This window comes from Rhinolophus sinicus, linkage group LG05 (assembly GCF_036562045.2).
Source record: "Rhinolophus sinicus isolate RSC01 linkage group LG05, ASM3656204v1, whole genome shotgun sequence".
In the NCBI taxonomy this organism is placed as follows: Eukaryota; Metazoa; Chordata; class Mammalia; order Chiroptera; family Rhinolophidae; genus Rhinolophus; species Rhinolophus sinicus.
The window spans coordinates 184,310,320-184,334,860 of NC_133755.1; the positions used below are offsets into that span (position 1 = coordinate 184,310,320).

Here is a 24,541-nt window from a genome sequence, read left to right on the forward strand (position 1 = left end):
CTCCCGACCAGCACATCGTGTTAACATGTCACGTTGGTGACCAGGGGTTTTTTGGAAATAGAGAATAAGTATTAAGTATTGTCTTATGCTTGCTTTGTAAGGTGCCACATCTCTGCTGATAATGCCGTAATGACTACTCTATTTTCCTTTCCAGGTCCTTTCCAGGAGTGCAGTTATGGGGGTGAGAGGCTTACAGGGGTTTGTGGCGAGTACCTGCCCACAGGTATGCACCGTAGTCAATTTGAAAGAGCTGGCCGAGCGCCACCGGAGCAAGCACCCTGGCTGCATGCCCACCATCGTGGTGGACGCCATGTGCTGCCTCAGGTACTGGTACACTCCCGAGTCGTGGGTTTGCGGCGGCCAGTGGAGAGAGTACTTTGCTGCTTTGCGAGAATTTGTTAAAACCTTTGCAGCTGTTGGCATCAAGTTGATATTCTTCTTTGATGGCATGGTGGAGCAGGATAAGAGAGACGTGTGGGTGAAACGAAGACTCAAGAACAACAGGGAGATCGCCAAGGTTTTCCATTACATCAAGTCCCACAGGAAGCAGCCCGGCAGACACATGTTCTTCATCCCCTCGGGGCTGGCCATATTTACGCGGTTTGCTTTGAAGGCCTTGGGTCAGGACACTCTGTGTTCGTTACAGGAGGCCGACTATGAGGTAGCCTCCTATGGCCTCCAGAATAACTGTCTTGGGATTCTCGGAGAAGACACCGACTACTTAATTTATGATACCTGTCCCTACTTTTCAATTAGCGAGCTCTGTCTGGACAGTCTCGACACCGTCATGCTCTGTAGACAGAAGCTCTGTGAGAGTCTGGGCCTCGGCCTAGCAGACCTTCCTCTCTTGGCCTGCTTGCTTGGCAATGACATAGTCCCGGACGGCGTGTTTGAAAGCTTCCGGTACAAGTGCTTGTCTTCCTATACCTCTGTGAAGGAGAACTTGGACAAGAAAGGGAGCACTATCTCAGCTGTAGCACACCACATAGCTAAAGTTCTTCGCTTACACCAAGGTGAGAAAAAGCTAGAAGAGATGTTACCTTTGGGACCAAACAAAGCTCTTTTTTATAAAGGGGTGACATCGTATCTTTTGCCAGGACAGACATCTCCGTGGATTTTCCAAAAACCCAAAGGTATAGCAACTTTGCACAAGCAGGTGGTATCCATGAGTTCAGACCCTGAATCCAAGCAAGAAATTCCTGTGTGTACAGATCCTGACTCTAACCAAGAAAGTCCTATGTGTATAGACCCTGTATCCAACCAAGAAGTTCCTGTGTGTACAGACCCTGAAATTAAACAAGAAGACCCCATGAATATGGAGCCTGAAATCAAACAGCAAGTAACCATGGTTTCAGACACTGAAATCTTAAAGGTACGTAGACATGCCCACCAGAATCTAATATATTAGGGTTGAAAATGTACCCATCGAGGGACTGGAGTCAGTGCATCCTGCCTGTCTGCAGCGGTGAAGGCACTGTGGGGACACAGACCAGGGTTCCGGGAGTTTAGTTTCATGTGACAATCCGTGAAAACTCACATTATAAAGTATGTGTGACACTGTTACAGAAGAGAGCTCTGGGAATTTGAAGGAGAGTGATCACTGTGGGTTAAGGTGCAGACAGAAGTTCGCGGAGGAGTGGAACTGGGGCCAGACCTTAATGGGGGCCGACATTGACTTTGAACAGGCAGTGACTGGTGGTGGGGGCACGGCGGGCGCAGAGTGTGGGGTCTGTGTCACTTTGGGCACAGTGGTCAGACAGTGGACTGGAACATGGGATTTGAGGGAGGAAGTAGGGAGAAAAATTGGGAAAAGGTAGACTGCATCCAGATTGTGAAGACTATTAAATACCACACCAAGAATTTGGACTTAGTTCTGAAAGTAATGGAGAGGCCTTGAGGGGTTTTGACAGGAGGGCCATGGTTTAACCACTTCTGTGTGAGGTCCTGTGCTATGTGCTTTACATGTATTATGCCATTTAATCCTGGTGTAACAGGAAAGATACATGTCCACATCCCTCAACAAGTTCAAAAGCAAACTCATTACCCAGAAACCTGTTACTGTTCCTGGCATCGTGAGCGTCGCCGTCTTTCATCTAGTTATGTACATAAGTTACAAAGCTAGGAATTAGCTGTCCCATTTTACATAACCCATCTCTCCCAGTCTTGTTATGTTTACCTGTCGACTTCCCACTGCAGATTGAGCCGTCCTTTGTCTGGCCTGCACACTGTACCCTTGCAGTCGGTCTGTGACACATGTAGGAAGAAAGCCACATTTGCATTTCATTCTCTGAGGACCGAACACTAGTCTCTGTGGGGCCATGGCGCACCCTGACCTAGCCACTCCCACGTCTCTGCTTGCTCTGGAAAGCTGTCCTGCCCTTCTGCTAGTCTCTTCTGTCACAGCTGGGTAGTCACACCCTCAGAAGCCCGAGGACCCACCCTGTCTGTGGTGCCTGCTGGTGAGTGTGCCTGACATTTGTAGCACATGCCCGTTGGGATTTCGTGTTTGATTAATGTCTCACTGCCAAACCCCTTGTGCCTGTCACACTGTCTGTGTCATAGTAGCTGCTCCTTGGATCCTGAGTGCATATTTGTTCCTTGTCTTGCAGCTGTAGATTTGCTCGTTCGTGACTTCTTCCTCCCTCTGTACAGCTGTAAGGAGTCTGCTACCCTGAAAAGCCCTTCACCTCTCTCTGTTACATGCGTTATAGCAGATAAGCTAATTTGTTACACAGAAAATTATCGTGAAAAGTTGAATGTGATACATGCATTAGAGCTATCAGTGGTAAAGTACTGAGGAGTTGAGGAAAATGTTTGACCTTGAAGTGTATTCTTATATGCTTCAGAGAGGAAAAAGTATGTGGGTTGGAAATTGGAGGAAGGATAGACTTGGAACTCCAAGTGTTGGCAGGTGGTAGGAAACAGGGAGTGCAGCCTGGGAGAAAGGTCGGGTAGTGACAAAGAATTACAGACGCCTGAGGAGATTCCATGCTCAGAGTTGGGAAAATCAAAAGGCGTGTGGAGATGGACAGAGAAGAGCTAAATCGGGACTTTCTTAAATATTTTTAGTTCCGTTATGTAGGTTGGCTGTAGGAATAGTGGGTGTAGAAATAGATGGACCAGGAGGAGATGACCATCCAGTAATGCATCCTTATGCAGATTCTGCAATTATCCTGTTGTCCTCACGTCACCTCCTCAGCCTCATGCAGCTCTGCTGCCAGATGCACTTGTGTCCTTCTCACATGGGGACACAGGTGTGAAAGGTTAAGTCACACAGGAAGTACTTGGCAGACCCTGCAGTGTGAACCCAAGCCTTGACTGCACGTTTGACTCAGGCAGACCACACCCACCTTCCCTGTGGGTCTGGAAGCTCCTTGGCCCCCACAGGCCCAGACGGTGGGATCAGTAGTCAGAGAGCTGGAGCCAGACTGGAGGAACCTGTAAGGAGGGCTTCAGAGGTGGTGTCAAAGGTAGACCGCGAAGCCTGAAGGACAAGGTCGGGAAAGGCACACGGGCGCCCTGTGTCTGCAGATGGCCGTGTGCGGCAGCCAGCCCGGTGCTCGTAGGGAAGGAACACGGCAGCGCGGGGTGCTCCTTCCAGTCTCATCCGCCCGACGGCCCAGCTCACTCCCATCTCCCACGGGGCCTCACACGTGTCCTCTCCGGGCCCCGCTCTTGTCCTGAACCCTGGCTGGCATTCACCCACCGACGACCCACCTGTGGCCTTCGCTGTTTCAGTGGGCACCCCGGCCCATTTCCTATAAGGACAGTGCCGACAGATTGGTCAGCCCACAAGGGGCAGTGCGTGGACTGGGCAAGAACTGAGGACATAGTTTTATACTCACCGAGGAGGTATTACTGGACATCTTTGAGCACGGGTGTGGTGCCACCCGGTATGTGTTACTGCAGAGAACGAACTAGTCTAATCCCACATAAAAGACCAAAGAGCTAGAAATGGGAAAGGGCCATGGAAGCAGGCAGGGGGCGCAAACTCCAGGCCAGTTTGGCAACAAGATGAACACAGGTCAGTCTGGCTGTGGAGGTGACGGGATCCAACAGTTAGAAACACGCTAGGTCCGGCTACCGCGTGGGAGATGGGCATCGGAAGTCCCACTCCCGCGCTGCTGGAAGAGTTCCCCGCGTGTGCTCACCTCCTGCAGGTGGGAGGTGGGCTGGGCCAGCAGGGGGCAGCCCCACAGCAAAGGGGCAGGACCCTGTCGTGAGCAGACGGAAGGCCCCGGGCTGCCCCGTACCACACAGGTGACCGGCTGGGGACTGGGGCAGTTAGGTTGGCAGCGAGGGCTTGGTGGCCTTGGAGACTGATTGTACCGGGCCTGGCTGCAGCCCCCACTGCAGGGGTCTGGGAAGGTGCCTGGGGTGAAGCAGGTGGGGTCTGGGCACGCGTGGCCTGCCCCAGAAGACCGACAGTGGGTGGGCCTGTCTGCAGACGAGGGTGCCATGTGCTCACACAGTGACGTTTATTGAATTTAATTATATCTTTGAAAATAATTTTGAAGTTTCCTAAGTTCCCCTTGTTTTTCCTTAAAATTTTTTGCAAATAGCCGTATCAAATAGGTAACCAAAATTATAGCATGTGTGTATTTTGACCACACATGGGCACCCTAGAAACCAGCAATTAACCCTAGGCATACCCCACTACCTGATACCTGCCTTTCCTCCGTGGTTTACATAATGTTGGGTAAACTGAATTATTAATAGCTTTAGAATTTTGAGATGAGGTGAATAAGGGTTTTCCAAGTATGGACTGCTGTATATCTACAGCCACAGGCACAGATAAAAGGCACTAGGCGATACTGAACTAATTAATGGATTAAAATGATAGTTTAGAGAATTTGTCTGGAAACGCTTTGTACACCCAGACAAGAGTGTTACTTCTCAAATTGTGTACAGTTGCCAAAATTTAGATTTCTTGGTAGGGTAACTATAATTTATTATAACTTTCTAGATAAATTTGTCAGAATATCAACTCTCTTGAAATGAAAAGAATCCGAAATGGAAGAGGGAAAAGGAAAATAAAGTAGAAGGTGTTCTTCCTTAAAAGGATCGTAAAATACATGCCTGTCACACGTGTGGTAGGTCCTGTGTCAGAAGGGGCACATGGGAAATCGATCACGTCTGATGATCTCCAGTGGGTTAGAGTATCAAGTAATCATTCTTTAAAATCTTTTCTACAGCCTTGCAGACCTGAAAGCGGCCAGCCTGTCTGCTGTCTGGATTTAAAGAAATGTTGGCAATGGCAGACATTGTGGGAGAGCCTTGCCTTGTAATAACAGTTAGCACTGACCCTGTGCTGTGTGCCTGGCCGCGTGTTAGGTGCAGTTCATATGTTACCTCACTGAGTCCTCAATAGTGTTGTGAGGTTGGCACTTTTATTAAACCTATTTTACACATGAAGAAAGTGATTCAGACTCAAGTCTCCCATAATGAATGAACTTAACTGGAACTACTTAAGTATGTATAAATAATGAGACAGCCTGAGTCACAGAATTTTGCTATTCCACGTTATCCTAATACCACATTTTAAATGCCTTTAGCTGTGGGCTGTTTGGGTTTAAATTTTGAAAAGCAATTTTGAACAGGAATTAATTTTCTCCTGCAGTGATAAGAATGATCAGGAAAATCAAAGCTGTATGTAGGTTATGGTAGCCCTTCCGATTCTGAGTATTTAAAGAGAAAGTGGCATCAGTTTACATCGTGTCTGGTCTCCTACCATGTGCCAAGGCTGCTGACATTGCCAGGCAGAAACCTGTCAGTGTTCAGCACACGTTTCACTCAGTAGGGCAGAGACAGGTGCTTGAGTGAGCTACCGTTTCTACTCTCGGGGGTTCCATTTGGTGGGGGTCAGACAGGGTAACAGTGTTGGGTCCGTGTGAGTGGAGCGTCATGAGGCAGGGGGAGGTGAGTTCTGGGAGAGGAGGAGAGGGTTTATGGACAGGTGACACTGGGGTGAGCCTCAAAAGGAAGAGGCTTGTGACGTGGGAGGCTGGGAGGGGCTGGAAGGGACAAGTGTTGCAGAGCACAGGTGGCGGCGGGGAGGGTTGCGCCTGAGGAACCTGGAGGGTGTGCCGTGTGATCAGCCCACGGCAGTTTCTATGAGGACGCGATGGTTGTGCGGGAAAAGGGGAGGCGCTGTGAGGTGGGGTCTTGAGTGAAAATCAGGGCGAAGGATTTGTGGAGGCCGTTCAGATGCTTCGAGGACGGTAGTGATTGCCTCAGTGTGTGCCAGAAGGCAGCTTGGGTTGGAGAAGGGAGAGGTGGGGTGGGGCTCAGCTAGAGGTTTTTGTGGCTTTGTTTCTCTCAGAAGGATGAAATGACGAGACACTAGAGATCAGCTCGCCAGGTCAGCTGGGTGGTTGGAGACTGGGGGTGCGGCGGGGGGCATATTCAACTCTTGGAGCCTAGAAGCCCAGAAGAAGGGAAGCAGAAATGCCACCTCCACGTCCTGAGTTTGAGTGACAATTGTTCCGTTTCCAAGTGCCTTGAAAAACACTGGCATGTGATGTAAAGGTGTCGGCTGTTCAGTTTGCAGGCTGCGGTTTTGGTTTTGTTTTCGAGGAGAAACTCTTGTGTTTCACTGTTGAGCAGATTGCCAGGATGCGCCACGTCCAGGGGGAAAGCTACCTGGTGTACAACATCCTGACCAGTGGGGAGATCGAATGCAGCAACACCCTGGAGGACGCACTGGACCAGGCTCTGCCCAGTCAGGCCTTCGTGTACCGCCCCGTGAGACAGCGTGTCTACTCCCTCCTGCTCGGGAGCGGCCAAGGTGAGGGTCCCGGACGGCGCCATCTGGGCCAAGTTGTGACTGACTGGCCAGACCAAGGCGCATGCATCCTTTCAGGGCACAGATACAGCTAAACAGGGTTGGTTTCTCTGAAATCTGAAAGTGAGGGTACCGCTGCCGTGTGTACAAAGTTAGGTAAATGCCACAGGACGTCTCCATCTGATCAGCAAGCAGCCTGTTGGTTCCTTACAGGAAGAGTAGTTTGTTTCTATAAAATGTTATATTTTTACGTGCTTTTTAAAAAATGTGAAAACCCTCTCCTCCTGTAGGAGTGTAGGGTGTGTTTATTATTAGAAGACAGTGTCAGTTTACTCTCCCTCAAACTGTGATTTTCATAAAAGAATTGTAGAAAATCCAGTACTTCATATTTTAAATTAAAAACAGAATTTTCCTTAGGCTTTCGTAATGAAGTCTGTGCATGTTCCCGTCTGTATTCCATTGCGCAGTAGCAGCGAGTGTGTCGGGAGGACCTTTATTTAACACCACGTGTGCAGTTAGTCAGGACTATAACCCTCTGAGGGGCAGGAGAAGACGCTTTGCAGTAGGCAACTGGTGCTTACTGCGTTTAGTGACCTCTGAGGTCAGGCCTTGCTCACTGAGGCAGGCTGACTGCACCGCCATGGTCGGATGGGAGAGGGCTCGGATGAGAAATGGGTTTATATCATGAGAAAGAAGCTGATTTACAAACAGAAACGAAAGGACCTATGTAATCTACTTTGGGACCAAATATTGTCTGAATGATTTCTTTTTCTCTTTGGTCTTATGTGGCTCTGCCTGTATTCTTTCTGAACATGAATGATTGCACATTGATTAAGACTAAAAAAATACATCTTCATCATGAGAAACATTTTACATCAGAGAATAAAATTTGCCTGGAATTGTTTATAGAGCACAGCTGACCTTAGCAACTCAGGGGTAGGGGCACTGGCCCCTGATTCAGTCAGAAGCCCGTGTATAACTGCCTTCATCCTCCACACCCACTGATCCCCAACTGTGGCTCAAAATACACTGGACCCTGGAAAACGGGTTTGATCTGCGCAGGTCCACTTACTAAAACCCGGGAATAACTGGACCTCGTGCTGCTCAGTCAAATGTATTTTCTCAACTGAGGTTAAAATGCATGAGGTGCACTAACTTGAATTCCATACTTTGTTAATGCACTTTACTTCAGTCATGTAGGTGACCTCAGTAGGTAACCATAGTAACAGGAAGACTCACTCTAAGTGAACTTGTCTTCATAAGTGATCTTTCCTTTTTTTTTTCTCAACGTTTTGGTTTTGTGATGAAGTTTACAGTATTAGGATGTGAAAATAAAATGCTTCTATTGCTGGTTTATTTATGGTACTGATGAGACATATTCTACGTTGTTTGAGTGGCTTATTCTTATGTGTGTGCTTGAACGTTAAATACCCTCTACGATGGAGCATAGCCTTCCATAAATATTAGCAACATTAATAAGGCTGTTCAGGTCTTGTACCATCTCCTGTTGACTTGTCCTTGGTTCTTGAGGGAAGAGTGTTGAAATATTCAGATGTTGTTGTGATTTTTATTTATATGTTCAGTTCTGTTAGTGTTTGCTTCAAATAGTTTGGAAGTTCTGTTCTTATGTGCATGTATATTGAGGATTATGGTGTTTCTTAATGAAATGTCTCTTTTAAGAGTATGAGATGTCCCTTTGAAAAAACCTAGTAATATTTCTTGTCTTCAAGTTGGCTTTGTCAGACACCAATATAAGCACTCCAGTTTTCTTAGGTTAGTATTTACATGCTGTATCTTTTTTCTGTCCTTTCACTTTTAAACTAGTTCTTTATATTTAAAGTGCACCTCTTTTACGCAGCATGTCACCTGACAAGCACATCCTCTGATCAAAAACATCTGTCTTTCAACTGGCGTGTTTAGACCATTTACAGATAAAGTTACTATTGACATGCTTGGGTTTTACATCTTCTATTTTGCACTTCGCTCTGGTCCCCCCCCCCCCCCCCCCAATTTTATCCTCTTCTGATTTCTTTTGGATCAGTTGAAAAATTTTTAGTATTTTGTTTCATATCCTCTGTGGGATTGTTAAATTTGTTCTTTTTTTAGTGGTTGCTCTAGGGTTTATGATACTCATTTTTAAAGGATCACAACCTGCCTTCAGATAGTAGCATATTGTGTTATGTGTGATGTAAAACCTACAACAGTGCACTTTCGTTGTGTCCATTATTTTTGTTACTGTTGCTTTATGTCTCCTGCATATTTTTAAAACTTTTGGAGTTCCATAGTACATTGAGTTCCATGTCGTTGAGGCCACACAGTTTCCGCCAAAGATGACTATATAATAAAACACAATACAAAGCAGGAAATTGACACTGCAGTGCTCTTAACTAGGCTGCAGACCTTGCTCACTTCACATTCTTTCACTTGTGTGTGTGCATCGTTCTGTGCAGTTTTGTCCCATGTCAAGACGCAGCACAGCCCCTCACCACCAAGGAGCTCCCTCATACTGGCCCATTGTCCTTCCCTCTGATGACCACTTGTCTGTCCTCCATCCCTGGATTTTGGTCTGGTTCGAGACTTGCATAAATGGAAACAGATATGTTCTTTTGAGATTATGCATGTATCTTAGACTCCATAATACACAATTCTTATTTTTTCTTTAGACGAGGGGTTTGCAGGCTTTTTCTGTGATGGGCCAGATGATAATAAACATTTTAGGCTTTGAGGTCCCCCACAGTCTCTGTAACAAATACTGAGCCCTGCTGCTGGAGTGCAGACGTGGCCGCAGACGGTATGTCGGTGATGGAGTGTGGCTGTGTGCTAATACAGCTTTATCTAGTTTTCCCATGTCACCAAATTTGAATTTGATATTATCTCCCTGTATCACAGAATATTCTTTTGATAATTTTTCCAGTCATTTAAAATAATATGAAAGGCATTATTAGGTTTCAGACTGGATTAAAACGAACAGGCCACATTTGGCCCATGGGCTGTAATTTTCCAGCCCTTCCTCTAAGCAGTCAGTTGTCTTTTAAGGAATTAATAAATGAGAAAGTCCTCTACATGCTACACAATTTCTGGTGTTCTTAATTTCTTTGTTCTGAGATCCAAGCTTTTCATCTTTAGTTTCTTCATCTGAAGAACTTATTTTTACATTTCTTGTGACGCTCATTTTAGTTCCATGAGTTGTATTTCCTGAAAATATCTTTAAGAAGTGTAATTTTGCTGGATGTAGAATTTGGGGTATTTTTCTGTTCAACACTTTAAAAATGTCATTATGTAGCCTCTGGCTTGTGTTGTTTCTCATGCGATGACAGTAGTCCTTCTTACTGTTCCCCGTATGTAATGAGTGTTTTTCTCAGGCTGTCGATAAGATTTTTCTCTCGATCACTGGTTTTCAGCAGTTTGTTTAAGCTGAGCTTGGGAGTGGCTTATACTTTGTTCATTCTGCTTGGGAGTCTAGAGCTTCTCAGATCTGTGAGTTTATGTTTCCTATCAAATTTGAAAAAAAGTTGAGCGTTATTTCATCAGATACTGTTTTCTGTCTTCATCTCTCCCACCTCTCACTCTGGGCCTCCAATTACTCGTATGTGGTTTGTACCTCATCGTGTCCCTCAGGCACTGAGGCTGCTTTTAGCCTATTTTCTCTCTGTGCTTCACCTTGGGCAGTTCCTGCTGCTGTTTTCAAGTTCAGTGAGCCTTTCTTCCCTCCCGCCCCCAATCCGCTGGTAACCCACCCAGTGAAATCATCATTTCAGATACTGTTTTTTAATCTTCTGTTTCTGTCTTCCCTGTCTTCATAAGTTTTTAAATTTATCCACGGTAGCTGTTTTCAAGTCTTTCTCTACTAATTCCTTCTTTCCTGTCATTTCTGGGCCTGTGTCTGTTTATTGACTTTTCAGCTCACAATGGGTCCATATGGTCCTGCTTATGTGTTCTCATGTGCAGTATTTCATGATCGTCTGCTGGAAGGTTTTGGCTGCTATCAAGAGTATTGAGTTTTGGTCTTTCCTGCTCCTTTAGGGCTTGCCTCAAGCTTTATTGGTGGGGGTGAGGGTGGGTTCTGTAGGAACTTTGATTCGAGAGCTAGTGTGGCCCCACTCCTGAGGCCTGGCCTTCCTACACTGTCACCTGAGTGCCAGCCAAGTGTTTAATGAGGGCTCTGCACATTGGCTGCTGGGACCCTGCTGGCAGGCCCCAGTGGTTGGTCAGCAGGGCTCCCCTGTGGTCATCTTGCCCAGCCTGAGTCTTACCCTGGCTGGACGTGTAGTCCTCAGCGCACAGCGCCAGCTCTCTGGGGCTCTGCCCTGGGGTCACCGCTGCCATGACAGCCTGGCCCTGCAGGCTCTCCGACATTCTCCCTGGGCTGTGGTGCACAGTACCTCTGGGCAGAAACTTGGGGTGAAGACTGTGCAATGTGAGGGTGCATTGGCTTCAACAGTTTGTCCAGATGGCGAGTTACTGATGGTGGGTGGACAGGTGGGCAGCCCCGCCCCACGTCGGCCAGGCCCTGCAGTGCTCTTGCCCTCTAGGTGCTGACAAAGGGAAGCATTAGTGCGACTCCTGTTCCTTTCTTGGTGACGTTTTTTCTCTTGAAAAGTTTTAGATTATTCTTTATCCTTTATGTTCACAAATTTTCCTCCCCTTCATTATCTCTGTTTTCTGTTACAGGCACTGCTAAGAGATGGGTGTTGGACTTCCGGGGTTGATACTCTGTGTTGCTTCATCTTCCAATTCCTGGTTGTTTTTCCCTACATTATGGAAACATTGCTCCACTCTCTCTCTACTCTGTGGACAAATTGTCCTCTCTCCTTCCTCTGTCCATCGAGACCACTGTCCTGTTGCCCTGGGGGAGCCCACCCCTGCTCTCCTCTGCACAGTTGGTCCCTGCTGGACCCTGGGTGTGGTGAGAGCTCCGCCCTCCCCTCCTGGCTCTTGCTGTCTGCCAACCTCCGTGTGTGGCAGTCCTCGGAGCTGGGCTTGCCTCTTGTGCCTAGGCTCTCATTCACTTGTATTGCTTTAAAAACTGTCCGTATTGACCAATGCAGCATGTATTTCTCTGGCTCAGGCCATTCTTATCAATTCTGTGCATCCTGCCAACCCTTGAAAACGAACTCCTCCACGTCCCTCCTCACCCCATGTCCTATCGGACGGTACCGTGTGCTTTTCACCCTTAGGCCACCACAGCTGGTGCACGTGTTTTCACATGGTCACTGTCTGCTGGGCTGTGGCTGAGCTGGCTGGGGCTGTCCAGGTGGCATTTTACCACACTGAGGTGATCGATACATGTTTGTTGAGTGTATGTTTTAAGTGCCACTTTTCCAGGAGTTTTTGCATTTAGCGAGGCATTCCTTAGAAAACAACAAGTCTGAAGCTTGAATTTCACGTGCAGGAGGGCGAGAGATGATGGTCTCTCCAGTCTCAGCAGGTGTAACGGGCAGGAAGAGCCCGCTCATTTAAAGTGCGTGTGACATCTGAGGTGCCTTGAACTGCACAGTTTGGACTCTCAGCCCAGAGCCAGGCCATGAACCTGTGCGCTGTGGGTCACAGCCAGAGCCCCAGGCCCTGATCGATGCCTTGATACTTCAGGCCTGGTGATGTGGATGACCGTCTGATTGGACTCTCCAGTCCGTCTGCTCATGAGGCGTAGCAGGTTGGTTTCGCTCCTGCAGGCTTTCCTAGTTGACTGCATGGTGTTTGGATGGCCAGGCGTGGGGATAGCCCTGAAATCCTCCGCCCTCAGCCCGCACAGGGTGCCCATTCTCACCTCTGTGTCTGATCTGTAGTCTCCCTAATGATCATCGCAGCTTAAGTCACTGTGGAACCTTGTGAATTTGAGGAAATAGAAGAAACTCAGAAGCTGCGAAGGCAGGACCTGTGCTGTCCTTGACGCCTCAGCAGCTAACAGTGTTGGAGACAGCCCCCTGCGGCAGCCGTCCTGCTCCTGGCCACCTTCCCTCACTTTCACCCAGTGACCGTTCTGGGGCTCCCCATGGTATTGGGGAGCCTGATGGTCCCGTGACGGGGTCGTCAGCCCTGCCACTGAACAGTCGCTGACCAGTCGGTGAGGTGCCTTTGCAGAGTGCCTACTGCCACCAGCATTTTGAAATCCTTGGTGTTGACCTAAAAGGTAGCTTGTCTTCAAAAATATTCACAAGAATAGGGAGTTACTCTATTTTTAAGGGCTAAGGACACAACAATTACAGGTTAAATAGCAGGATAAAAATGTTACAGAGCCACCATATTACAAACGTATTGTTTAAAAAGTCTGGAGGGGCCGGCCCGGTGGCTCAGGCGGTTGGAGCTCCGTGCTCCTAACGCCAAAGGCTGCCGGTTCGATTCCCACATGGGCCAGTGGGCTCTCAACCACAAGGTTGCTGGTTCGATTCCTTGAGTCCCACAGGGATGGTGGGCAGCGCCCCCTGCAATTTAACAACGGCAACTGGACCTGGAGCTGTGCTGCACCCTCCACAACTAAGATTGAAAGAACAACAACTTGACTTAGGAAAAGTCCTGAAAGTACACACTGTTCCCCAATAAAATCCTGTTCCCCTCCCCCCCAAAAAAAGGGGGATCGTTACCAACCTGAAAATCGCAGTAACTGTGAGGTTAAAATCCACGGTGCTTCTCCTTTCTCTTCCCCTGCAGTGCAGCCCTCCAGACCTGTGGGAGGAGTCAGCCCTTGGGGGTTTGTGTCACGTCCAGTCCGAGGTGTGGACCGCCGCACACCCTGCTCCCAGGAAAGGGTCTTAGTTACACGCAGGAGCCTTCACAGTGGGGTCATGGGTGTCCTTTGTGCCTGGCAGGCAGGTTGGTGGTATTTCTCCGTTTTCATGTGTAAAGTCGTACGTAGTGAACGGAAGACTAGCAGACAGCTTCTGCTCGAGTGTTTCCTTTGCTTTCTGAGCTCAGCCCAGTACACTGAACGTCCCAGTGAGAAAACCAGCCTTTTCCTTCAGGAATCGCCAAACCCAGTTTCCTCTTCTGCTTTTCTTGCTGTGTAGGCATTTAAGATTATTTCCTTGTAATTCAGACAGACCAAATTATTGCAGACGTTTCTGCTATAGTTCAAAAGTGCATGCCAGGTTAAAACCTCAGCAGTGATTCATTTCCCCAGAGAATGGGCCGAGCTCTGGGATTTTCCAGCAAAATGTGTTCATTTTTATCTTAAGGAGGTCTCAGGTGACATGAACCCCTAGTTGTGGGTTTGAAGGAGCAGGGAGTTGTGACTACGTGTGTAGAAGGGATAATCTGGATTAAAAGTGGAAATGGTGCCATCTGAATATTTAGGTGTAGATGAGATGTTCCCAGACTACCAAACGTACCCTGTTTCCCCGAAAATAAGACCTAGCTGGCCCATCAGCTCTAATGCATCTTTTGGAGCAAAAATTACTATAAGACCCGGTATTACATTACATTTATTATTATTTATTATACTTATTATATTGTATCATATTATATTATACCCGGTCTTATAGTAGAATAAGACCGGGTCTTAACATTGATTTTTGCTCTAAAAGACACATTAGAGCTGATGGTCCAGCTATGTCTTATTTTCGGGGAAAACATGGTAGTCTCTGTGAATGTTGCCATTTTCTAGCCTCTGGACGCCGCTCTTCTGACCTTCCTGTGATAGTAGAAGGCATGTCGAGGTCTGTTAAGTCACCTGTCCCCACTGGTCAGTGACCTGCTCCCAGTTCCGACTTCACACCCCTTTACCTGCCTCCACCTTAGAGAAAGTACTTGTTGAAAATCCTTTCCTGCGTCCTTCCCACAGTGTCAAAGAAATCTCACTTAGGGAGGGGAAGTTCCCATCAGTAGACCTGATTGCTTTCACCTCTGGCCAGTCAGTGTCACTCCCAGAGATTAAGAGTTTCATGTCCAGACTGTGTGTCATAAACAGGGTGAGCTCTCATTCTGGGGACATAAGTCTTGTTCTGTGTCCAGATTGTGCGGTCAGCGAAACTCATCGCATGCAGGTCATTGTGCAGTGGAGGTACCAGTGCCTGAGCCGGCGGGACGGGAAGGAGGTGTGAGCCCAGTGCCTGTGTGAGACGTGGCCTCAGAGGGGGAGGGTCCAGACCATGGAAGGCCGTTTGCAAATGTGGAGGTGACAGAAGCCATGGTGAGGGCAAGAGCCTCGTGAGCTGCAGCCGTGGCTGTTGGGCCCTGGGGACGGCGTTTGGTGCACCCGCCAGAACTGTGCTCCAGACTCTGGGAGGCCCAGACATGTTCAAGTGTGTTGGTGCTTGTGCCGCAGACCCGGGGAGGATGCCGGAGGGAGAGCCAGGCAGTGGAACGGCCAAGGGCGGTTCTCCGAGGGCTGTACTTTTATTCTGGCACCGTGGGCAGCCGTTGGGGGGGGGGGTGTCTTAATTAGAGCAACCTGGCAAAATTTTTATTTACAAGACAAAACAAAACAAAACCCTGTAGCCCCAGTTTGCTTGGAGAATGACTTGGATGGACATGAGACTGAACGTGAGATGTGACCTCTGGCTGGCCCAGCAAGAGTGGTGACAGAGCCAGAAGGGGGCTGGGCAGGGTGCAGAGTTGCAGGGAGGGAGGACAGGCTGTGTGGCAGCTGAGGGAGGGGGGCGTGCGGCAGGGCTACAGGGGCTGGACAGAAAGTAGCCCGGTGGCTCCAGGGCAGGTCAACTGGGAACGTGTTCCTTCCACCTTCACCTCGCTGGGAAGCTGCAGCGCAGAGTCCAGCTGGACGTTTGCAGCAGCCAACAGCCCAGCAGCATTCAGAGCTACCGTGGTTCTCTGTTGCCGCCAGCTTTTTGAATTGTCTCACGTGATACTAGTCTCGATAGTAACATAAAATGGTGAATTTCAGGCCAGAAAGGACTGTCATGTCCTTACTTTTCCATGACTGTTTTCTGGAGCAATGTGAGGTGGGAAGCAAGGGGGGCGGGACACTGGGGATCCCCCAGGGGGGATTGTACCCCAGATTCCTGTTTCTGTACCCAGGCTATCCTGCCCCTCCCCCCACCAGGCTGCTGTTCTCATTGGAATAAACAGATGGCCCTTGATTGCAGGGTAGGGGCCAACTCTCGGATGCCCGAGGTCCCCGTCAGTGACCCTGGGTGTGGGAACTCATGTGCTTGCCGCCTTGAGCTGTCCCGGCAGAGTGGGCCCGTTACACCGTTAGGCTGCTGATGAATGTTGGTACCCACGCACATCACTGACCCTGCTGTCTCTCTCAGATGGCGCCAGCAGCTGCCCCACTGTCCGGGAGTGGTTTGTGTACTCTGGGAACCCGCTGAGGCATCCAGACCTCGTCAGGCCTCTGCCGATGAACATTCCAGGTACGACAGCCTTCGTTAGGTAAGCATTAATGCTCTACCATCTGAGACCGCCCGACAGTAGATTCACTGCGGGAACATGGTTTTTCAGAAGTGCACAGGTACTCATTTCTGTGTCAGCCCTGGGCCCAAGGGAGGGAACTTACCTGCTATGGTTCTGAGACAGCGCAGGAGAAGCCGGCAGGCAGGCTGCTGGCCGAGGCCGGACCCCAGGGTCTGACACACGCAGTAGCGGGATTGGGTTCTTGACATTCTGCTTAATGTCAGCTCTTCTTCCTGTACCAAGCTGACAACACGAGAGGGGAGATAAAGGAAAGTTATTTTAACGGGAAAAGTAAGTTTCCTTTTTATGAGCGGTATCTTGAAACATGTAATGAGAGGGAAGGAATAAGAGGTTTGTCCAAAAATCAGCTGAAGTAAATCCTTTCTTTCTTTGGGGTCGTAATATCCCTTGAAAAAGGTCAAGAATTTATGACCTTAGAGGATAGTGTGTTACATGGAGACAGTTAAAGGAGAGGGGGTCGGGTTAGAGTTTATTTTTAGTAGCCTTGTCACTGTTTCAGAGAACAAATATTTTTCTAAGATTTGGGTAGTCCGTCTTTGTAGGTGTGAAATTTTCTCGTGTGGCTGTTATTTTCCATCACACAGCCTGTAATCCACCAAAGGAGGATTAGAGCACTGCAGAGTCTCTTTGTAAATGGGATTGTGTTGGGGGAGAAGTTGATGAAAGTTACAGACTGTGTTCCCGTATTCTCTCAGTCGGTGATGTTGTGCTCGACCCTGAAAAGGTGCTTAACACAAACACAAATCCAGGTGAATTGACACTTGTTTTTACAGCAGGAAGTATTTTTAAAGGATAACCAAAATAATTTTCAGAAATGTTTTGTTATGTATGTAATTTCCATCTTGTAATGTCTTTCCGAAAATACTATGGAAAGGGACTAAATGGTTTCCTTGGTGGCTCGAATCAGTTTGTCTGTTCATCATGTGAGTGCGTGTTGAAGGCGACTTGTAGGATGTCTGGATGTCCTAGGACGTCAAGTGACCATCAGAGCGTGTGCTGCTGGGGCTCGGCGGCCGCGGGGCTGTGCGCACCAGGCTGTCCTGACTCGGCTTTGGGAGCCCGATCTGTGCGCAGAAGCCATGTTTGAAAGGGCCCGCATCCCCGCACTGGCACCCTGGGGATGTGACTTTGATGAGTGACTGCTTACGTGTATGTGAGCAGTGGCACGGACATGGCGGGGCCTCCCTGTCCATCTGCTCACCCAGACACTCCTACCAAGTTACGTGAGGAGGTTTTGAAGCCCATGGGTTTTAGATGTGATGCTACATTAGTTGGTGACCTGGCAACCAGAGCACTTGCTTATTTAGTCTGTGGTATTCTCTGAAACATCTCTGAAACATCTCCCACAGAGCTTTGGGAGAAATGTATGGGGCACGTGTGTGCGAGTGTGTGCATGTATGTGTGCCTGTGTGTGCACGTATTGTGTGCACACTTGCATGTGTGTGCCTGTGTGCACGCGCATGCATGTATATCTGGGATGGGCCCAAGAACATGCATTTCTAGCAAGTCCCCAGGTGACACTGTGGCTGTTGATCTGGTAAGAGATACAGCGAGAGAAAGTCCAGTCCAGCCCCCAGTTCCACAGCTCGCTCACCAGCCTGTGCTCCCTTCGTGTGGCCGCCTGTGCAGGCTGAGCACTGAAGCTGTCCCCTCCCGTGGGCTGCAGCCTGCCATCCTGTAAAATGGTGTCACGTCCTGCTGCAGTGGAGAAGCTGTAGGCTGGAGCCCCCTTCTTGCCCAGGCCATGTGTGTCCTGCTCACCTTTGAGGTCCACGTCTTCTTCCCGCTTCTTGCCTCCCCCTGCAGCCTGAGCCATCTTGCAGGCACAGAGCTGAGCACAGCATTCTCCTGGATAAGTTCCGTCCTTCCCAGCACTCTTAGGGAGGGGCCTTGGTACCGATACCTCCGCCCCTGGAGCTCCCCCTTTGTTGGCTGTTCCCGTGTCCCGCCCGTGGTGGCCCTGTGCCCACATTTAGTCCTCTGCTGTGAGCCTTGGCGTGCTCTGGGGCACACTCCCGCTTTGTGCCAGTGTGCTGTCCCTGAGGGCAGGTGTTAGTCTCTGGTCCCTGCCATGATGGCCGGCGTGTGGGAGTCCCTGGGGGCAGGTGCTGGGGGACAGCTGCTTGGACGTGGGGTAGACGGCAGCAGGGAGGACAGTGGGAAGCGTGCTGTCCGATGCCAATGCTGCCCCTCCCAGTCCCAGAAGAAATCTCTTCATTGAGCAAATGAGCAAGGGGATTTTAATAATTCAGACATGCTCGTATATATAAAACAAGCAAAACACGAAAAATTTTATTTTAGGAATTTTTTTGCATAATCCTTCCAGAGACGTGCTTCCCAGAGCGTGGGGCTTACAGACGACCTGTCTCCAGATCTGCAGGCACCACACCTACGTACAGAACCCAGGAATATGCATTCTGTGCAGCGGGTCCTTTGTGCACTGACGTCTGGGAGCCGCGGGTCTCGGGCTGGGAGAGCACAGTGAGGGGCGAGGTGGCCGTGGGGTGGTCGTGACCCCGCTCGCACCCAGGGCAGTGCCTGTGTGGTGATGTCTGAACAGCTCCTTAGCTACAGGGTATGGCACAGGAAGTGGGGGTGCCTCGCCCCCCTCGGCACAGGAGGGAGAGGGTTTCCATGCAGCACATACACGCTGGCCTGTGAGGGCTTCTTTGTGAACCAAGTTGCTCCATGGTGCTTACCGTCCAGTCCTAAAGCTTCAAAGCCCAAGGCTGTCAGGAAGGGAAGCAGCTCGTGTCCCTTGTTCTTTGAGGGGGTTTCTGCAGGAGGCACGTGAAACTTGCTAGTGCAAAGCATGAAGGTGACGAGACTTCTTTTCCCACCTAGGGGGGACACCTAGTTTGAATCTGCTGTGGCTGAACCAAGAGCTGGGAACTCAAGCCCTGCGCATGGACACGCTCCTGGCCTGTTTCGACCTCTTGTCCTCGCGGGAAGAGCTGCAGGCAGTCGAGATGCCCTTCCAGGCGCTGTGCTGCCTCCTGACCTACCTGTTCGTGCAGGTAACCCTGCTCCTTTTGGCCTGCCTGTCGTACGTGCTCTGGGGCGCAGCCACGGCCAGGCCCCGCGTCACCTGTGTGCGCTGCTGCTCCCATGAGCACTAACCCTCTGAAATGCTCTAACCCAGAGTCCCATGTTGGAGAGGCCTGGCTGCTGTCTGTACTGCACCCACATGTGACAGAGGCTCGGGAACCTTGCAGGTGAAGGAACCTGCTTTCGCTCTGCTTCTGCTTCCCAAGTGGTTCGTCCCCTGTCCCATCCCCTGCTCGGGTCCCCCGTCACTGCTTGGGTGCTTGTTTCTGCCCCTGGGGTCCCGGGTGAGGGTGAGACGGTCTAGCTCTGCATTCGGGCTGAACAGCCTGTCATCCCCGCCTTCCCTTCTGGGCACATGGCTGCCACTTTCCTCAGCCACAGTTGTTCATTCACCCGGCTGACAGATTTTACTAAGCACTTACCTTCACGTTCCGCCCTGAGAGTGGGTAATGGCTGCCTCCTGGGGTAACTGGAGACGCGCGTGGTGGGGCACCATCAGCACCCTGCAGAAGTGCCGGTGATGTGTCCACAAGGGTCACCGCCATCGTTGTCGTCAGTGTCCTCCTCAGCCATCAGCCACACGTGCACGCAGCTCTAGGGTCTTGTCACCAACCCTCAACGAGTGGGACAGTTGCTTTGTCATTCATTTTGCACTTAGTTTTTCTATGGAAATTGCACAAACCGAGAAAAGAGGCGCCTTGCAGCAGTTTCCCATGAACGTGGAAGTTAGTGTCTGGACCCTCAGGACGAGCAGGGCCTAACATGCCTTCCAGCCCCTTCACTCCCCTCCTAGCTTGTTGTTTTAGAATGATGTCATAACAACAGTGACAGAAAGTCCCTTGCAGCCAGTCGTCTGTTTCTTTAGCCCCTTTGGACTTTCTCTAACCCTCTCAGCCCTCGTCCGCCCTGAACGAAGTCGTGTGATTCTGATTTTCAGACGTGAGTTCACCTTACAAATTATTGGCTGTCCTTAAGAAACTTACTTCACTATAGAATTACATTTCGAGGGAACCTTACACTGACTTCCTTTGTCAGTGCCCTCTTCGCTCTGCCATTCTACAGCCAGTGCTGCATTTCCCGCGTTGTAAACGTGGGCACGTGACTCTTAGGGGTTCTGTCCCTCATGACTGGTCGCATAGGCAGTGGTGTAAACTTAGTTTTCCCTTTACTGCTTTGAGTGGAATGTTTCTTTATTTGCACCAGACTTAGCAAAGTAGGGACTAACAGGGTGGCAGGAGTGTGTGACATTTCAGTATAAAGGTGCATTTCCTTTGAGACTGTTCACAGGTACACAGGTGTACGTGTGGCCAGCATTTCCCGTGGGCAGCAGTCTCGGCGCTGAGCTGGGCCGGCTGGTGGTGGGCGCTGAGCCTGCATTGGCACTTGGGCGTGCGCCCTGCGTGGTCTATTCCACCTCGTGGTCACACAGCACAGCTCTGCTCACTCGTCATTTGTGCAGGTGGCGGTCAGCTCGGGAACCCCCTTCCCACAGAGACAGCCCAGGTTGCAGAACGTGCTGTCCTCTCCTGCCTGTGGAGCCAGCGGGAGGGACAGTGCACTTGGCGTCACCTCTAAGTGACCTTAATGGCAGGCAGCATGAAGCCGACTGCGTTGCTTTCACTTCAGGGGACACTCGTGAACTTTTCTAACTGGAAAACAGGTGGACACGGCAGCGGTGTCCCTTAGGTTAAGAAGTGAGTGTATCCTTGTTCACAGGGATAATTGTTCTCTCAGGATAAGTCTAAAAAGGTGCACTTATAAATTCTTACACTTTTATACGCTTATGCTTACACTAGATGTTTTATGTGTAAGACGGGATAAGACCACATATGTTCAGTGTACAAACCTGCACAGAAACTAAATGCTCTTGTTTCATCTGACCTCTAGTTAACAATTTTTTATTAAAGACTCATCTGAGAGGATTCTCTGGAAGGGAGAGGTTACGTCCTAGAATGTGCACGTTTTAGAAACAGTCTGGAGTGGAGCAGACCCCTTATCAGTAGTGTCCGTCTCCTGGAATTCTAAAAAGTGCGTACCCAGGACTGGCACTGGGTGTGTTGCAGATGTCACCACAGATGGCGCCCAGTCTGAGACGGGCGTCGTGTGACAGACACGACGTACGAGCCCGTGATTCTCTTCCCACGGTTGACAGTTTCACATCAGCCTCTTCGGAGCTTGCCGGTGGCGAGCGGAGTCCCCTGCCTGCGTTCCTGTGTAAACGCAGGGCACCGCGGCCGGGCTTTGGGAAGTGCTCTGCGGGTCTTGCCGCTGCAGTCCGGCACCTTTCTTCTTGTTGTGAGTGCTGCACATTTGTAGATGTTCCATTGTCCCCTGAAATAACTGTGGGTGTCGTTTCTACAAAGGGAACTGCAGTGGCTGAAGCGGTGCCGGCCGTTAGTGTGCCGCTCGGGCCCCGCGCTGCTAGTCTCTGTCTCCCCAGGGCGTACTCGGCATTCTTACTGTGGCCGTGGGGGTTTCCAGCGGCGGCACCTCAGTGGGAAAGTGCCTGGTCCTTTGAGGGGACACGCGGTGGGGAGGCAGCATCACAGTGTACCCCAGCTCTGTCTTGTTGGCTCTCGGGCCCCCTCCTTACTCGTTTACTTAAGACCTGTCTTTTTGTTTCTGTCACTTTCGTTAGAGCTTTGGATTCCACAAAGGATTGGTGGGGTCTCATGTTTCAGGGATCCCGGTTGCCTTTAAACTGATTTTCGAGGACTCAGGTGTCACCTGGGGCTGGCCGAGTGGCTATGCACCCCAGCCCTGACCACCAGCTCAGGCTACTGGTCGTGCTCTCTGTCTGCACACTCCGGAACCTCAGCTTTGGAAATTGTCCTTGACAGTGATCACCTGCCAGGCACTGGAACTTTCCACATTGCTGGAGAGGCACGAGGCTCCTCTGTCCAACGCGGCCCCGGGCAGGGTGCAGAGCTGCACCCCAGGGACTGGAGGTGGGAGATGAGGCCTCAGTCGCCTGCACTGTCCGCTTGTCTGCTGCTGGAGCTGGGAAGGCGCCGTGTGAGAGCCTGCTGGGTCCTCTTGCCCAGGGCCACAAGTGCTAACGCCGGGCTCTGCCTCTCTCCCTTCCAGGTGGACACACTGTGCCTGGAGGACCTGCATGCTTTCATCGCCCAGGCCTTGTGCCTGCAAGGAAAGTCAGCCATGCAACTTGAGGCCCTGCAGGTACTGACGTGACTGACGGACTGTCACTGTCCTGAGGGCAGCCGGCCCGACCCCGGGGGTCAGCGTTCGAGCCGGCCCTTGTTTTCTGCTCGTGGTAGCAGTGGTGTGGTCCGTCTCGCCAGCAGCTGAGTCCGAGTCCTGCCACGTTAGCGAAAGCTATAAAAGAGGACAGACCGTGCCCTCTCCGTGGCAGTGGCCACCCTACGTTGTCGTGAGCAGCTGGACCAAACCTGCTCTTGTACCAGCGCGGCCTTGTGACACGTTTGAGAGCGGGATCCTCGCTGCGTCTCGGGGTTCTGGTCATTGGAGAGAGCAGCTTATTTGGCTTCTTATAAACCTGTCGCCCACGTTAGGGGTGCGAGTGCCCCGTCCTGCCCGCTTCGCCCAGGGCCTAGTCTCCCAGGCCGTGTCGGCTCTCCGGGGTGGCAGTGTCACCCCCGGCGCCTGGCTTGCATGGGTTTTCATGTGGGAGTGTTTGGTGATGGTTATGCGCCATCTCTGGAGGCCTGCATCCGGTGCGGTGTCACTCAGACATGGCCCCGCGTGAACGCTTACCCTGACGTCACAAAGTGGCCTCGCAGGCCTCCCGCTTGCTGGCGGGTACCTTCCCAGTGATCAGCTCCTTCCAGCAAGAGTGGGACCTATGCCATTGTCGCTAACCGTTGGCTCCTTCCACGTAATGTAACGGTGTAGCTGGTTCTGCACGTGGAAATGGGCCCAGCGACCGCCAGAGTCGTGTGCAAAGTGTTTTCAAAGAGGATGGAAGCTTTTCTGCTGTTTTGTTGTTAATGGTTTTAATTTAAAAAGTAGAGTTGACATACAGTATTACACTAGCTTCAGGTGCACAGTGCAGTGGCTGAGGCTGTTGGTCACCAGTCGTCAGTCAGCCACTCGCAGCAGCTCACGCCAACCTTCAGCTGCTCACGGCAGCCCAGCTCCAGGGTGAGCTGTTGTTCACAATCTTAGCTGTAAAGGGCACAGCTCACTGGCCCTTGTGGGAATCGAACTGGCGGCCTTTGGTGTTAGGAGCAGGGCGCTTCAACCGCCTGAGTCACTGGGCTGGCCCAGAGTTTTCTGAGTTCTTTATAGATTTTTGGATATTAATCCCTTATCAGATGTATCATTAGCAATATGTTCACCCATTCAGTTGGCTGTTTTTTCATTTTGTTGATTGTTTCTTTTGCTGTGCAAAAACTTTGATTTTATGTAGTCCCAGTTGTTTATTTTTTCTTTTTTTGTCGTTGCTCAAGGAGACATATCCAAAAGAATATTGCTAAGACCAATGTCAGAGTTTCCTGCCTGTATTTTCTTTTAGGAGTTTTGTGGTTTCAGGTCTTACATTTAAGTCTTTAATCCATTTTAAGTTTATTCTTGTATCAGGTGTAAGATGGTGGTCTAGTTTCATTTTTTCCCCCATGTATTTGTCCAGTTTTCCCAGCACCGTCTATTGAAGAGACTGTTCATTCTTGCCTCATTTGTCAGATTTAATGGACCACATACACATAGGTTTATTTCTGGGCTTTGTATTCAGGTCTATTGATCTGTGTGTTTTGTTTTGTGGCAGTACCGTGCTGATTTGATTATTGTAGCTTTGTAATATAGTTGGAAATCAGGGAGCATGATACCTCCAATTTTGTTCTTCTTTCTCAAGACTGCCGTGGCTGCTCGAGGTCTTTTATGGTTCCATATAAATTTGAAGATTATTTTTTTCAAGTTCTGTGAAGAATGCCATTGGTATTTTGACATGGATTGCATTGACTCTATAGATTGCGTGGGGTAGTATGGACATTTTAACGATGTTAATTCTTCCTATCCACGAGTACGGTATGTGCTTCCATTTATTTGTATCTTTTTCAGTTTCTTTCTTCAGTGTCGTATAATTTTCCAAGTACAGGTCTTTTACCTCCTTGGTTAAATTTAATCCTAGGTAATTTTTTTTGATATTGTCGTAAATGGGATTGTTTTCTTAATTTGTCTTTCTGATAGTTCAGTATTGGTATATAAAAATGCAACCGATTTCTGAATATTAATTTTGTATCCTGCTATTTTACTGAATTTATTTATCAATTCTAATACTTTCTTTTGGTGGAATCTTTAAGCAAACTTTTTTTTTTTAAGGACACAGCTCACAGTGGCCCATGCAGGGATCGAACCAAC

General features: G+C 49.7%; 1 protein-coding gene across 6 annotated transcripts in view; it reads left to right on the forward strand.

Moving 5' to 3' along the window:
- FAM120B (family with sequence similarity 120 member B) overlaps positions 1-24,541 on the forward strand; it is a 62,825-nt gene that overhangs the window by 10,821 nt on the left and 27,463 nt on the right. For 3 of the 6 annotated variants that reach the window (XM_019712647.2, XM_019712645.2, XM_019712644.2), the window contains 5 exons: positions 155-1,372; positions 6,607-6,787; positions 15,994-16,095; positions 19,001-19,173; positions 22,292-22,384. In XM_019712647.2, coding sequence (XP_019568206.2) covers positions 176-1,372; positions 6,607-6,787; positions 15,994-16,095; positions 19,001-19,173; positions 22,292-22,384 — 1,746 coding nt within the window. In that variant the 5' untranslated portion in view covers positions 155-175. Of the gene's footprint in view, positions 1-154; positions 1,373-6,606; positions 6,788-15,993; positions 16,096-19,000; positions 19,174-22,291; positions 22,385-24,541 lie in introns of those variants that run through there. The other 3 variants (XM_019712646.2, XM_074333893.1, XM_019712648.2) reach the window with 3 other exon arrangements.